This window comes from Protopterus annectens, chromosome 9.part0 (genome assembly GCF_019279795.1).
Source record: "Protopterus annectens isolate FY-2018-M chromosome 9.part0, PAN1.0, whole genome shotgun sequence".
Lineage (NCBI taxonomy): Eukaryota > Metazoa > Chordata > Ceratodontiformes > Protopteridae > Protopterus > Protopterus annectens.
The window spans coordinates 1,318,136,069-1,318,152,508 of record NC_056743.1 but is presented as its reverse complement, the minus strand read 5'-3'; the positions used below and the strand labels follow the sequence as shown (position 1 = coordinate 1,318,152,508).

General features: G+C 40.4%; 1 protein-coding gene across 1 annotated transcript in view; it reads right to left on the bottom strand.

Annotated features, from left to right (window-relative positions):
- Nucleotides 1-16,440, bottom strand: part of TMEM150A (transmembrane protein 150A) — a 649,158-nt gene that overhangs the window by 356,310 nt on the left and 276,408 nt on the right. The window contains exon 4 of the mRNA XM_044084287.1: nt 8,702-8,788. Within this exon, the coding sequence (XP_043940222.1) occupies nt 8,702-8,788 (87 nt within the window). The remainder of the gene's footprint in view (nt 1-8,701; nt 8,789-16,440) is intronic.

Genomic DNA, 16,440 nt, shown 5'->3' with positions numbered 1-16,440 from the left:
CAGTCAGGAATCAACATAATTTTCTGTTTACGCAATCTAATAACATGTTGTTGATACTTTAACATATGAAACTGTCAGTTTAAAGCCCTAATGGCCAATGATGCAGAAGTGTAAACCTTCTTACCCAATCTACCCAGCGCCCTGGAGTCTCTATCAGAAGGGGTAGGATTTTTAGCAGTAGAAGCCTTAATGCTCTTGGGTCCCTGTGAAATAGTCTCTGGATCCGCAATACCTACTCAGCACAGACTCCACGTGGGTCAGCAGAGTAATCCAGGCTGCAGAGAGCTGAATAAGCGACTTTTCTTGATACTAAGTATATTTTTTGTTGCTTTCCACATCTGAATACCTAGCGACTGTATTTCGCCTGCCTTTCTGTTACATTGAAGCTGTTTTTACTGCATTTAACTTAAAATTGCACTTGGAATCCTTGTTTGTTACTATTTGACTGTAATTGTAGCAAATTCTTCTGTGTAAGCTGTAGTAGCTGATTCATAGCATTTATTAAGTGTTTGCTGTACCTGTTTCTGCCTGTTTTGTGAAAAAAAAAGAAAAAAAAATATCTCTTGTTTTTCCTGCTTTACTAGTTTAGTCCAGTTTCAGAGTTGCTGATTCCTGGGCTTTGGTTGTAGTTCCTGTGTACTGTTTCCTTGCCTTATTTGGGGGAGAGGAAGTTACCTTGCTTACCAGTGGGAGTGGGAAGCATTGAGCTGCCTTTTGTCCAGTTTTGTGAGGTTTCAGCCAGTAACTAGCAGTTTATTGGTCGTTTTGGGCCAGTTTCTAGCTTTTTCCAGCCCCCTGGTATAAAACGCGGTAAACGCGCGTTTTTCAGCTTGTACCTACTCAGCACAGACTCCACGTGGGCCAGCAGAGTAATCCAGGCTGCAGAGAGCTGAATAAGCGACTTTTCTTGATACTAAGTATATTTTTTGTTGCTTTCCACATCTGAATACCTAGCGACTGTATTTCGCCTGCCTTTCTGTTACATTGAAGCTGTTTTTACTGCATTTAACTTAAAATTGCACTTGGAATCCTTGTTTGTTACTATTTGACTGTAATTGTAGCAAATTCTTCTGTTTAAGCTGTAGTAGCTGATTCATAGCATTTATTAAGTGTTTGCTGTACCTGTTTCTGCCTGTTTTGTGAAAAAAAAAAGAAAAAAAGAAAAAAAATATCTCTTGTTTTTCCTGCTTTACTAGTTTAGTCCAGTTTCAGAGTTGCTGATTCCTGGGCTTTGGTTGTAGTTCCTGTGTACTGTTTCCTTGCCTTATTTGGGGGAGAGGAAGTTACCTTGCTTACCAGTGGGAGTGGGAAGCATTGAGCTGCCTTTTGTCCAGTTTTGTGAGGTTTCAGCCAGTAACTAGCAGTTTATTGGTCGTTTTGGGCCAGTTTCTAGCTTTTTCCAGCCCCCTGGTATAAAACGCGGTAAACGCGCGTTAGCGCGATTTAGCGCGGAGCTGCCACTGTTTGCCACTGTTGCACACTAGGGCAGCGCCGGTTAAGCAGGTTTAAACTATTCGGGCTACCTAAAGTCCACTCTTCAAATTTTCCCTTAAAACTACCTTCCTCGAACTATCTACTGATCAAATCAGCGTATCCTATAACTAAAAAGATCATCTCTACTTGACTCCAAGTAGACTATTCTCTATCTGTTAAACCTAGCACTTGCTCCTACAAGTACTTATTACCTTGATACGGCACTCTTGTCATAGTTAGTACCCCAAAAAGGCAACCCCCCATTTCTCGGTCACCCAGTTGCTAATGTCCTCTCCTGCTCAACTGGTGAACCTGGGAATATTGAGGCAATGTTACAATTGCCTCATGTACACAGACAACCCTCTCCTCCTCCCACAAAACACATATACATGCGAGAGATGCAACTATACGGCCAAACTGGAGGCTGAGTTCTCTCAACATAGGACTGGCAAGACCAGTCAGGAGGAGAAGGTTACCACACACACTATAGACCCAGTCTCACATAGTACCATTACAACCTCAAATCATACACATAAACACACAAAGACATACTCGGAGGCTCTGATCAAAAATCTACCAAAACAGCAGAGGCCACCAAAGCAGACACCCAAACAACCACCACCTCAGAACACAACACCTGCAACACATAGACCTCACAGTCAGAGTGTCAAACAGTCACAGCCCTTAAGGCCAAACACAATGCCAGACACACTAGTCATTGGTGACTCCATAGTCAGACACACTGACGCCCCGCTCACCAGACTGAGTAAGGAGAAGGTCACAGTAAGCTGCCTGTCGGGCTAGAATCCGCCACATAACGCAAGCACTCAGGTCTCTCAACAGCAGGTACAAATATGACTCAGTCATTGTCCACGCTGGTGTAAACGACCTGAGATGTACCTCCTTGGACTACATGAAAAGAGACATTGAGGAGCTCTCTGATTATGTAGCCCAGGCAGGTATGACCCTGACCTTGAGCAGTATCCTACCTTCACCAAGAATGATACCACAATACAGAGATAAGATGATCAGCTTTAACAATTGGCTTAAACATTGGTGTCATTCAAAGGGGATCCAGTATCTGTCTGCTTGGGATGACATGCTGGACAAGCCACGCTGCTTCGCAAGGGACGGCTTGCACCTGTCACCCCTGGGATTCCGGATATTGGCAAAGGCTCTTGCCACCCCATAGTGCCTTTTTTAGGCAAGGCTCAAATTCTAAACCTACCACCCTAGAACACAAAAAAGGAAAAAAACTAAGGGTAATGCTGCTCAATGCCAGAAGTCAAAATCTCAAAATGCACGCACTCGAGGCCCTTCTCAGTATGGAGAACATCGATGTCTGTGCTGTGACAGAAACCTGGTTCAAGGCTCCTGAGAGCACCCCAGCGCTATCAGGTTTTACCTCATATCATGCGTTCCGGCCCCAAAATCCGGACAATACCAAGAAAGGAGGGGGGGTATCCATATTCATCAAGGACACCCACACCTCAAGACTGGTGGCAACGCACGATGCATCGGAGACCATCCAGGTGCAATTACCATAGGCAAAACTGCTCTGCAAATTGTAGCATGTTACATGCCACCCTCACAAACTCAGGAACCTCACATGGCCTTCCTGAAAACACTAGAGGGGATAAATGTATCACCAAACACCATCATACTAGGTGACTTCAATTACCCTAATATAGACTGGGAACACTACTCAAGCCCAAACACCCTAGCCCAAAAGTTCCTGGAATTCATAAACTCAAATGCCATGGAACAACTAGTCACCATCCCCACAAGAGGAGATAACATACTTGATCTCATCATCACAAACATGGGAGCACAATGTTCAACACCGGAAGTATACCGCTCACTGGTGAGATCAGATCACAAACTAATCTCGCTGGAGGTCCTCATCCCACCCCCACCTGAAATAAAAAAGACCACAGTAAAGAACTTCTCAAAAGCCGACTTCACACTTCTAAAGAATAGTGTGGTCTCCTTTAAGGCCCCCGAGCGGACGGAAAACAGTACTCAAGCCGCTGAATCACTTACAAATGCCTTCTACCAGCACCTGCAGGACTGCATGGATAAGGCAATCCCAAGCAAAACAAAGACTCTTTGTACCAAAGGCAAGCGTCCAGTCTGGTGGACCCCAGCCATAAACAAACTCTACAACAAAAGGAGGAAGCTACTACAAGATAGAGCAAAATCCTTAAAAGGTAAGACACCCTTGATCACTATAAGTAAAAAACTAAGAGCTCTCATAAAATCATCCAAAACAAATTTCGAGAGAAAAATAGCTAAAGACTCAAAAGACAATCATAAGGCCTTCTTTAGCTATGTTAGAAACCTAGGAGGAAACTCCCAGATATGCTCAGAACTAGTTCAAAATGATGTGAAGATTACTGATCCTACAGACATTGCCAACATACTGGCTGACAGGTTCAGTGCAAACTTCTCCCTCCCCCAAAAGGAAAGATATCTATACCAAACGATTGCAGCCCCCAAACATCTCCAGCCCAAGTGAGAACTGCTCTCTCCAAAGCAAAAACACAGCATCCATGGGACCTGATGGTGTCCCCGGCTGTGTGCTCCACGAACTCAATGAGGAATTAAACCCACAGCTAGGACAGCTGTTTAAACAAAGTCTTACCTCTGGATACGCACTCCAGGAGTGGCGCACTGCAACTGTGGTCCCACTTCACAAAGGCGGTGCCTCCAGCGACCCTGGAAATTACCGCCCTTTAGCTTGACAAGCCTTATCTGCAAAGCCATGGAGAGGATCATAATGGACCTCATAAATAAAGACATACGCAATTTGCAGACTTTGGATCCAACCCAGTTTGGCTTTGTCAAAGGCAGATCATGCCTTTTAAACTTGGTTGACTTTTTCAAAACAGTCACCAAAGCCATTGATGAGGGAAAGGCAGTCCATACAGCCTACCTCGATCTGGCTAAGGCCTTCGATACAATACCCCACTCGGGTATCATTGAAAAACTCATCAGCTTAAATGTTAACCCATACATCACAAGATGGGTTGCAAACTGGCTGAGTGACAGAACCCACAGGGTCAGAGTTGCTGGCGCCATGTCAGACTCAAAGCCTGTCACAAGTGGTGTCCCACAGGGCTCAGTCCTGGGCCCACTCTTGTTTGGCATCTACTTTTCCAAGTACAAGCAAACACAGGAGGGTTATGGCTGACAAAGTTTGCAGATGACTGCAAACTGGGCCATAGTAGAAAACACTTCTGACACAGATATCCTTCAGAAGGGTCTCACAGAAACGGATAACTGGTGCCAGAGCCACGGCCTAAAGTTAAATGCCAAAAAATGCATAGTCATACCCTTCGGGAAAAACAAGGTTACCCCTAGCTACCAAATAGGTGGCAATCCACTGAACACAGAAGAAGTTATCAGGGACCTGGGGACCCAGGTTGATAGTAGTCTGTCATTCGACACCCATGTAGCTAAGGTAGTTAGGAGGACCTTCTACATTGCCCACCTTATCATGAAGGGATTCTCATCTAGATCAAGGGAGGTCATAGTCTCCCTTTACTCATCACTCATCAGACCAATGATTGAGTACAATGCCCCATTCGGAATGTATCTGACCCGACACTTGCAGCAGCTGGAGAGGCCACAAAAGTTCCTCACCAAAAGGATAAAGGGTCTCAAAAATCTGTCCTATGCTGCCCGACTGAAAGAACTCCAGCTCTATTCAGTCGCCTACCGCTTGCTCAGAGGTGACCTTTGCCTAACATACAAGGCCATGTCAAACCCAGATTTGATGAATATGCTTCACCTCAAAAAATCTAGATCCATCAGAGCCACAAGGGCGGGAGACTTAAACCTCGACACGGCTATTAATAGGGCGTGCTGGAGGGATAGATTCATCACCCAAAGACACCCTATGCTGTGGAACAAAATCCCGGTACATGTGAGGCAGAGCACCTCGCTGGCCTTGTTCAAGAGAAATCTTGACCAATGAATGGGAGATCGCAGATATACCCCAGGGATTACCTCAGTGTCACTGCTCGACAGAGGCACAGCAAAATAATGGGTATAGTTCCCCATACTAAAGGGGTGGCGGAAGCCACAAAACGATGGGCTAGGCTTGTAAATGCCCTCGGGCAGATAGCCTAGTATGAACCTATGAACCTATGAATAGGATTTTTAAGAAGGAACTTGTGTGAATCAGGAACCCTGTAATATCGGTCAGGTTTTATGGGAGCAGGAGGCAGAGAATCAGAGGGCAAACTAGATAACGAAAATGCATCATCAACAATGTCTAGTACAGGAGGAATAGCTAAAGGCCTATGCTGAGGCAGGCGTAAGAAATCCCTAAGCCTCTTTTCTGAATCAGAAAAATCCTGGCTTTCCCAGTGGAAATGCTCCCTTAGAGTATGTAAGGTTTCACCAAAAGAAAAATCCTCTGGAGGGGAAGCAGAGGGAATAGAGTCCTCTGCATTAGAATCCTCATATGTAGATAAGGGCAAATCCAGATCATCAGAAGAATCAGAAAAAACAGAATCCTGGTCAGAAGATTCATAAACAACTTCAGTCCTAGGTCTCTTAGAAGAGGGAGGCTGGCTTCCACTGATTAGAGTTATAAGATCTTCAGCCATTCTTATCATTTGTGTTTTGGGCATAGAGGCCTGAGCATGCGGCCTGGGCGCCATTTTTTTAGGCATGGTTCGAGATTTAGGCCTAAAAGAAGAAGCAGGCGTCAGTTTAATATGCAAGTCTGTAGGCCTGAATACACCCTCAGAAGCCGGTGCCTGCACAGCAGCTCTGGACCCATCCAAGGTAGAGACACCCACAGGTTCCATAGTTGAAGCATCTCGCAGCATACCGGACTCTGAATGGGTCTCAGTAGAGGCCTGCGAATCAGAAGTAGCGGGTATCAGGGGCTGCGAAAGCACCTCACTGAGTACCGGCAAAGTGGCGACTGGCTTAGGAGAAGCGTCGTTGGCAGTTTTGGACCTCGGCGGCCTGTCTCTGTCTTTATCCTTGTGTTTTTTCAGAATCCCAGTAGTCAGATGGCTAACCGTATTTCTGGATAATTAAACCAAGAACCGAAACATTTAGAGGCGAAAATATATTGACAACGGATAGTGCGCTGATTAAATAAAGCACAAAACCGACAGCACGGTACTTCGTGGTCAGGGTCTAGGCAGGGAATACAGTAAGAATGAAAATCTTTATGAGGTATTTGCTTTCCACAAGTAATACAATTATTAACTTTTACTGACATCGGTAAGGAGCAAGAAAAAGTTTCCCCAACGGGGTACTTAGCTTTAGTTGAAGACTTCGGTTCTGAAAATCAAAAACGAAAATTTCAAGAGTCGGCCGACCAGCACTTGCGAACTGCTTATGCTTCAGGCACCGCATGGCAAGAAAGACTGATGTAATGGCGTTGGCTGCATGTTTTATACGCCTGATGACCTGACGTCATGGAAGAAGGGACAGCAACCGACCCAGGACCCAAGACTTTGTTAATCAGGCCGACTGAGGGCTACTGCAAGCAGATAACCCCAAAAGTAATGACTGCAACAATGAAACACAAAGAACATCTAAACATTTCATTTATAGATCTTAAACTAGACTAACAAACCCCAAACCAGGACAGAAGCAAAACATTTGCTCATTTTCATTTGTTATTGAAGGAGAACCTTATTTTAGATCTTCCACTGTAAACTGCACTTAACTCAAAGCTACTGTTTCCAGTGTATTGTTTACACTATGCCATATGCACTTGTAACACATCTGGTTACAACTGCTGCAAGCAAAACAAAATACTGGATGAAAAATAATTCTGCAAGCTTCTGCTATGATCCTGTGATCTACATAGCTTGCGGGAGGTAGAGTTACTGTCAAAACTGAAATAAAAATGAAAACTCCCAGAAAAGTTGTCTGGTGAACTGGTGCAGAAAACGCTGGCGAGACTAAACACGTGAGGAAGAGGAAAAAGGAACAGCAGTGGAAGAAAAAGTGCAGCGGTTAGCAAAGTCTTACAAACAGGAAAAAATGGGCAATGATTTGCTTTTACTGTGCAAAAACTCAACTAATTTATATATCTTTCACATTCATTAAAATGGTCTTTGAGGTTTAGTAAAGGCTGGCAAATCCCAGACAGGATTCACTGTATTTTATGCATTTTAACATTACAGTGCAGTATTATGTGCTACAAGGCATATCATGAATCCAGTGAGGCACTCAGGTAATCTGACTTCTCAGACAGTTTCAAGACTCCCCTCCTTAAACATCCTTATAGTATAAGCTTCAAGAAACACTGCTGAGGCAAGACTAAACAACAGAAGCATTTTTAATTAACATTTAATATTGTAGACTGTCAATCTGACAATTACTTCAAAGAAATTCTTCTACTAGTAGCATCCTGTCAAAAGGCCTTGGCCAGTTCCTAACACATTGTACAACATACAAGTTTTAACATAAATATGAAACTAAATAAGATTTTTTTCTAGCATGTTACAATCTGCATAGGTAAAGAATAAATAAATCATAAGGAATGTGGAAGAAACCAGCTCCGACAATACTTAAGATGCAAACCGTCCCAGTCAAAAGCTGTATAAACATTTTTTCCAAGGTTTACACCATGGTTCAGCAGTACACTGAAATACAGTCTGTCTGAAGGAAATGTGTTCTCAAAAGGTGCAAGATCCCTTTAACTGTAGTGCTACAAGTATAACGCTCATCACTTACAAACATACTGTAAAACTGCTTTACTTTAGTATATGGTACATCTTTTTCTCTTCATATTGTCAATCTGATATCCACATAGCACTGTAAAATTTGGCTCTAGATGATTATCACTGCTGAAGTGACACCCAGACCCGGTGTGCAAAAATGGGAAAAAGGGGCTGTGGATGGAAGGCTGGATGGATGGATGGACTGCAGATAAAATACTTACCAGCACTTCTTCCACATATTTAAAGTAGCCATGGCAGTACCAAAACCTCTTCCACAGGACTTCTTAAAACTCAGAAAAGTGCAGTCCTTAAATAAAAGCAAGTCTTAATGCAAACTCTGTGAGCTAATGTACTGTTCCCAACGTATACAATTCTCAGAAACTAAGGCAGTATAAGCTGTGTAAAAGCAGTCTTAATATTTTATTTCATACATATACCTACATACGTATATGTATACACATATGTATATGTATATAAAGAAAGAGAGATCTAGAAGTACACACACACACACACACACACACACTTACCTTATCAGTGGGATATCTTCAATAGTGCAACAGGTTTTGGAGTAACCATGTATGGAAGAATCTCCTGAACATGATGAATTGTATAGCCTAAGAAAGTGTGATACAAGTAATGTGTGTATTTAGTGAAATGTACTTATCAAATGGCAACATAATTGCAGGGAGATAACACCACAGCAAGACAACTCTTAAAAAAATCTCAGTCTTCCATTTAAACTTCTCCACCCATCGTACACAGGATTAGGGATCCAGCAAAAATGCAATCACAGAACAAGGGAATAATGCAGCATCAAATATTTACAAACATGTTACCCCTCCACTCACAACTTTTGACATTTAGAATAGAATGCGCATCAAGTGACAGTTGGCTGTACTGCAAATGTATAACACAAAATTTGACAAAGGTATACAATGTTAGTATTTAACAAAGTAGGTGGTCAGGTTTTAAGGTGCTACAAATGGCTTAGTTACGCTGCCCAGCTGTGAGCTAGTTCTACTTATGCAGTGCTTACAATCTCAATTAAAACACAAGCATCAGAGGTCAAAGTAATGGACCTGGTAAATAAGGAGTCAAATGGAAAGGGTAGAACTCTGCAACAGACAAGCAGCTCTCCTACCCTAAGGGAAGGAACCATTTTTTTCTGCCACAGAAAAAATAATCACATGGAGACCAGAAGGGAAGCGTCACCTGAAGCACTGTAACAGCACAGTGCAAGATACCACAGGGATGCTAATGGGCCTGTGTCTGAAGACACTGCAAGTTTCACAAGAAGGATGTATCTGGGGACTGGAAGCACAAATTAAGACTTCTTTGCTGTTGGGGTCAACACCACTTGATGCTTGATTCTCTCTGCTCCTGTAAAAAGCATAGTTGAAAAAGACTACTCCCCCTCCCCCCACCATGGCACAATGTGAAGCAGTATATTTGGGTAGGACATTTAGGGATGATTGGGCTGGCACAGCAATGAGGGAACTACATGGTCAGGGCTGGTGGAAAGCAGCACAATACATCTGGTGGAGTAAGTATCTTAGAAAAACAAACGTTATGTACTCACCATAATGATAGATCTGTGTTGCCTGTTTTTATCCTTCCTCAACATATGGGTCTTCAGATACATGCTGGATTTGACTTCGGCCACTCTCAATCTTTGGGAGTAGTGCTCAGCCCCCCCCCCACCCCCACCCTGTCCTGAATAAGCTACCTCAGACAGAATTTGACCACACAGAAGTATACAAAAAGACAATGTCTAAAGGAGAAGAAGAGAAACAAGCTGATACACATTATCTTAAAAAGGAACCTCTGTGAACCAAGGCCACATGAACTAGGCCAAGTCCAGAAGTCAAAGGAGACATTAAAGGCAAACATATGGAAGGGGGAAGGAGTGTGGGAAATTGAGCAAGGACAAAAACAAACACAGATCTATCATTATGGTGAGTACATGACAACATCAGAGACAAAAGTTAATTATCTATTTCATCTGTTCCTCAAACTATGGGACAGAGTCCCCAGCTACTGCAATACTTGGGTGGTCTTATGGAAGGATATTTCGGAGCACAGCCAACCCAAAAGATGCTCTTGATCTGGACTGTATGTACAATATGTAATGTAAAATAAAGGTATTGACCTTAGACAAGGTTGCCACAGCACAGATGTCAAGAGGTACTCTGGAAAAGAAGTCTGTAGAAGCAGCAACAGATCTAGTTGAGTGAGCTTTTGGAGGTGTAGGTAGTGATATACCCCGTTGTTTATAAATATGAGAAATACATTCAGAAAGCCAGCAGGAAAAGAGTCACCTCAGATGCTCCCTTTCCCATCTTGACACAGAAGTAACACCATAACAACAACAACCAAAAAAGGCACATTAAGGAATGAAAAGATTTAACAGACTTAAGAGAAAGGTTGACAGAAATACATCTCTAATTATAGGAGCTAAAAAAAACAAGTAAACATATACAAGAAGTAATAGCAAGAAAACAAACACACATCTCCAATAGAAGACTGAAGCACCAAAATATCAGTCCTACACTTGTGGTAGCAAACAAGATCTTGGGTAACTCTTTCAGCACAAGAGGTTATGGGTAAGGGGAGGAGCTTGGTCAACAGATCCAAAGCTTGACTCTGGCCAAAGTCTGATCTGAAGAGCCCTACACTGAGGAAGGATTGGAACAGACATATAATCATCAACTTTTGACTGAGATAGAATACCATTTTAAACAGCTGCTGAAGTCAAACATAAAAACACAATCTCCAGGACTTCCAAGATGGCTGCACATTGAGTAACACCTTAATTTCAGCTCTCTCCATATGAAAATGGAAACTAAGCAGAGAAAACCAGAGGATTCATATTTCTGGGTAAATTTCTGTAACTCGCTAGTAAGTGCAATGACTGAATGACAGGAAAAAAAGAAATATAGAGGACCTGAAATAAAATCAGCTACAAAAGGTGAGGAAAAAACCCCGACTGGGAAAAGTACTGCAGCTCTTCAGCAAAAAGCAGTGCAAGCTACAGACATGACCTTCCAGTAACCTAGAAAGTATAAGACAACTGCACACAGACCTGATTAAAATAAACGAAACATTGATGGAGTATCTCGACACACACAACAAAAGGCTGGAAAAAATGGTAGAAGCTTTAAATAGATAGTTGGATGAGGTGATAAAACTGCAAAAATAAGAGGTCGAAATGAAGAAAACTCTGGCTGAATATCAGACTGCTCAAGAAGAGATGTTTAAAAAAAATAGAATTACAGGACAGAGCACATAGGAAAACCTGATTTTTTTCTGCTGTACCAGAGAAGCTGGAAGGAACAGACTGTATTCATTTTATGAAAGCACAAATAAGCAACTGGACTGATACTCCATAGCAGGAGTTGTTAACCAAAACGGTACATTATGTGTATGCTCCACACCTGGTTATGAGAAAGCAACCTAGACCTTTAATAGTAAAGATGCAATCTTACCAACTGAAGGAATCGATTCTGACAAAACTATGGCAGAAAGACAAAGTACTAAAAGTGGGAGACAGCAGTGTTCATGGAGAATGATTATTCATTGTACACCACATAGAAGAGGAGTACAATTATTGCACTATTCAGGGAACTTCAAGAAGCAGGCATGAGAATCAAATTGCAGTAACCAGTTATCTTCAAAATATTCACTCCCTGGAGGGATAATATTTTTTGATGAAGTACATGTTAAATAGGAAATACAAAAGTTTGTCCAACAATAAGTCAGCTGTGAAACAGGAGGAGATTCTGCTTCTTGTTCTTCTGGTAAGACGACAGAGTGTGCCAGTGACACCTTTTCCAATGTTTCACCAGAAAATGCTTGACAGAAGGAAAAAAACACAAGAGTCAACTAAAAGAATTGAGAGTGCATTGGAAATTAAGCAGACACAGGACTTGGGAGATGGAGATAAACAGAATTAAAATGGGTAACTTGGAAATTGACAAAATGCGGGATTACAAAGTAATAATAATGGTGAAACATGATAGAAAAGAAAATCCAGAAATATTGGTTTCTTTTGGAATTTGTTAAACTTGTAGGGGGATTCTAAAGCATATACCCTACTTTATGTCATTAATGTACCAAAAAATACTTAGGAGAGGGGAAGAGGAGGGAAAAAGTAAACTAGGTAAAACAACATTTTTTCTTAATGCTAATATTTTTACAGTGGATGATTTTCTTTGCATGCCATAACGTTTTCTTGGTTACTTTTAACTGTAAAGGGGATACTAATGTAAACAGGTGCACCTGTTGATTTTCTTGCTCCTTTCTTCTATCTTTTCCCTTGTTCAGTTTTAAAAAATATAGGCACTACAATGTAAAAAAAAAAGGTCTGGTTAAAAGAGCATGGGCTAGACTCAATAAAGTCTACTCTAAGTGTACATTACAAGTATTCAAGAACATCCCTACCACATTTTTGTGCTTTCTCATCATGCAGAAAGATTACACTAAATGTACATGTAGTGTACACTTTGTGGTAACCTTTATGAATCCCTGTCAATATTTAAAGCTGCAAGAAAAACAGTAGGAAAACTAAACTTAGGAGGAAGAAGATGTGAGTTATGCCCGTGTTGCCTGTTCACTCAAAACAGTGTACACAGTGTAGGGATTTCTGAATCCCAGGGCATGACAGAAGAAAACTGAGTGTGCTTTTTCTCACTGTTGCATAGGGGAATGACTAGATTTGATATAGTAACATTTTTTTAAGAGAAAGCAAGTAAATGAAAAAGAATAATGAATATCATTAAGGCTTTTTTCCAGCATACATGTATGCTTAGTAGCAATTCTGTATCTGGTCCTCATGTCTCCATGAGACAATATACAGAGAAATGGCTAGGGGATGATGTTCTCTGAAAGCATTCAAGTGTTTATTCAGGTGGGAGAGATATAAAGAGAACACAAATCTAGACAGTACTTTGTTAAAGCACAGGATGCACCATGTGTTTTAGCCTGGATAACCTTTCTTTTAGGTTAACTCAAGTCTGAGTGTCAGTTTGGAACATTTGTTCCTATTTGGAGGGTAAAACTTCAATATTTGAATATGCACATAGTTGTGTGTGTTATTATTAAGCTAATAGGTTTTAGGGGGCTATTAGGGATATGTTTATTTTTTGTTTGATAGCCTTGAATAAAACAAAAAGTTTTGAAAGATGTGACATAGGCTCAAATGGATATGACAAGAAACAACTGTATAAAAGTTCAATCTGCCAAACAGTGTATCCATGTAAATAAAAACTGGAACTTGACACTTAATAAAAAGCTGTTCTACATAAAAGGTGAGAATAATAACTTTTTAATACAATGCTTGCTGCAATGTTTTCTGTAATGTATTTATATGTCAATGGTCTCACAGATAAATACAAAAAAGAATAGTGAACTATATTAAAAATGTAGAGTGCAAATAGCTATGCTACAGGAGACACACTTGGAAAGAACTGAACAAGTGAATTTGATTAAAAAAAAGGTTTTCAGGGTGGTTACTCAGTGGAATAACTGGAACAAAGGAAAAAAGAGAAGTACCCAACATTAATTGCAAGAGGAACTCCAATAGTAATAGAAGATAAAAAAGATAATAGTGGTAAATTTGTAGAACTTTGGGGCTACTGGCAAGTATTTATATTCCACCTACAACTGTTATAATGTAGCTTAAGAAAATTCTGGGAGAAATAATCAGCTTTCAGCAAGAAATATTGCTTATAGGTGGGGACTGGAATTTGATTTGCAAAAGTGAAGATGTATCTGAGGGTCCCAGAAGGGAAATTATAATAAAGGAGGGTAGATTATTGATGAAATTTATGAAAATATTTGGCATGGTAGATGTGAATTCAGTACTAGGAGTTCAGAGTGAATTTCCACATTATTCCCCAAGATAGAAAAAGTGGGCTAGGCTAAACAGAGCTTACATTTGAACATCTGCATTTATTTGAAGGTTATGATATGCTCCCAATAACTATTTCAGATCATGCACCAGTAACAACTAAAATAAAAACAAAGGGTAATGAAATAAAAATGAGACACTGATGCTCTCCTACCTAGCTGTTGAAAATGGAGAAATTTAAGGAATGGAGAGTGGAAATTATTCAGGAACTATTAGAGAAGATAAAATTTATTCTGAAAACATAGCTAGGGACTGGGAAAAATTAAAGTGGAGTTTAAAATAGGGTGGAAATAAAAGAAAGGGAGATATGGTTAAAAAGTAAAAAATAATTATTTAGGGGGACTGATAAATGTTAAAGTATTGCAAAATAGGGGGAAATCTCACAGAACAACAGGACGAGCACATGCAGAATGCTAAACAGAAAATAAGGGATTACCTCGATAATATACATGAGTTTACAAAAACTGCTGTTAAGTGACTATTTTTTAATAATAACTCTAGAGCACAAAAACTTTTAGCAGAATGACTCAGACAGCAGAAAGTAGAAAGGGCTGTCACTAAGCTTAGTTAGCCTATAACAAGGAAAATAACAAGCTTCTGTAGAAGTATTAGAAATAGTTTGGAAATTCTATGGCAGTCAGTATAAAGTAGAAAAATATGAAAATCAAAAAAGTACAAATGGAAACGTTTATGTAAGAATTAAATATGCCAAGGTTAGAGGTAGATGAGGCTTGATTACTAACAGGATATTAGGAGATGAGATAAAAAAAGAGTGATGTATAACCAATCTACATGAAAGTCCACAGGAATAGATGGTATTCCTGCAGAAGTTTGGAAGCTAGAAGGGAAAAAAAACTGGTAAAGATCTGGAAGGTTTTGTTTAACACTATTTTAAGAGAAGGAAAATACCAACATCCTGGAAGAAAGCAGCTGTAATAACTAAAGAGGGTAAAGATCCATCTTCATAAAGGCCCATTTCAATACTAAACCATGATTATAATGTGTTTAGGTCTATAATGGCTAACAGAATGGCAAAAGTGATGCTAAAACTAATGGATATGGATCAATATGTTTTTGTGGAGGGGAGGCGAACATTCAACAACAATAACAGAACACTGAAGATCTAGAGGAAGCAGAATGTAAGAAAATACCACTGTTGGCGGATCTTGATGCAGAAAAAGCATTTCAGGGAGTAAGTTGGGACATTACAAGCAGGGCAATGGCAGCATTTGCATTCCCTGATAAAATTATAGTGCCGATTAGGAGGATATAAAAGGGGTTGGAGGTGAAAATTAAAGTGGATGTGTTCTTCTCTGATAATTTCTGCTTGAACAGATGAATTAGGCAGGGGTGCCCTCTTTCCCCCCTTTGTTATTTGCATTATATTTAGAAACACTAGCAAAGAAAATAAGGGATTCAGAAATTCAAGGATATAATTGGTATGGTAGTCGAGAAAGGCTGGCTCTATTTGCAGATGATATGATTTAATCCTGATAAAACCAGAAAAGGACATTACAGCATTGTGGAACATTTTGAGACATTTTCAAATATTTTCGGTTTACAAAATTAATAAAGCTAAAACAAAGGCAATAGTGGTAAATTATGTACCCACACATGAATTGATTCAGCAATACCCATATGTATGGGAACATTATAACATGAAGTATTTAGTAGTATGGATTAAAAATGATTCTGGTGTAGCAGCTAAGGATATGTGGAAAGAAAGTAAAAAGATAATACAAAAAATAAGAAACTGGAAGCTCTGTTATATGGGTATGGGTAGTGAGATACAATCAGTTAAAATTTTCTTAATCTGTTTAGTCTTACACCCAGGTCAGGCATACTGTTATCAACCAGAAGAGAAGTTGTGGATAGCAATTAATAAAGAGCTGAAAGATGTTTTTCTGGGAGGGAAGACAGCAAGAGTCAAGTGGATAAGTTGATTCTTCCAATAGAACAAGACAGATTGGGGTTACCTGATTTGAAGGGGTATTTCAGAGCAACACAGTTAAGGCTCCTATACACAGCACAACCAGAAACCTATAATTCAAAGTGGAAAGTGCTGATGATAAAATGGGGGAAGCTCCAGGGAGAGAGAGAGAGAGAGAGAGACTGGGATTTTGGATGCAGTCCTTTAATGAGAATAACAATAATCATACAAAAATACTATGTTCATGAAGTAGCAGAAGGTATTCTAAGAACTAAGCCAACACGGGACTAGAGAAAGGAGATTCTGCCTATTGGGAAGACTGTAATTAGGGATACAGACAATAGTCAAGAGGGGGTTGGAATTTGAGAAAGCTTGCAAAGGAACCAATGTACTGGCAGCAAATAACTAGAGAGAGAAAGGTAATATAA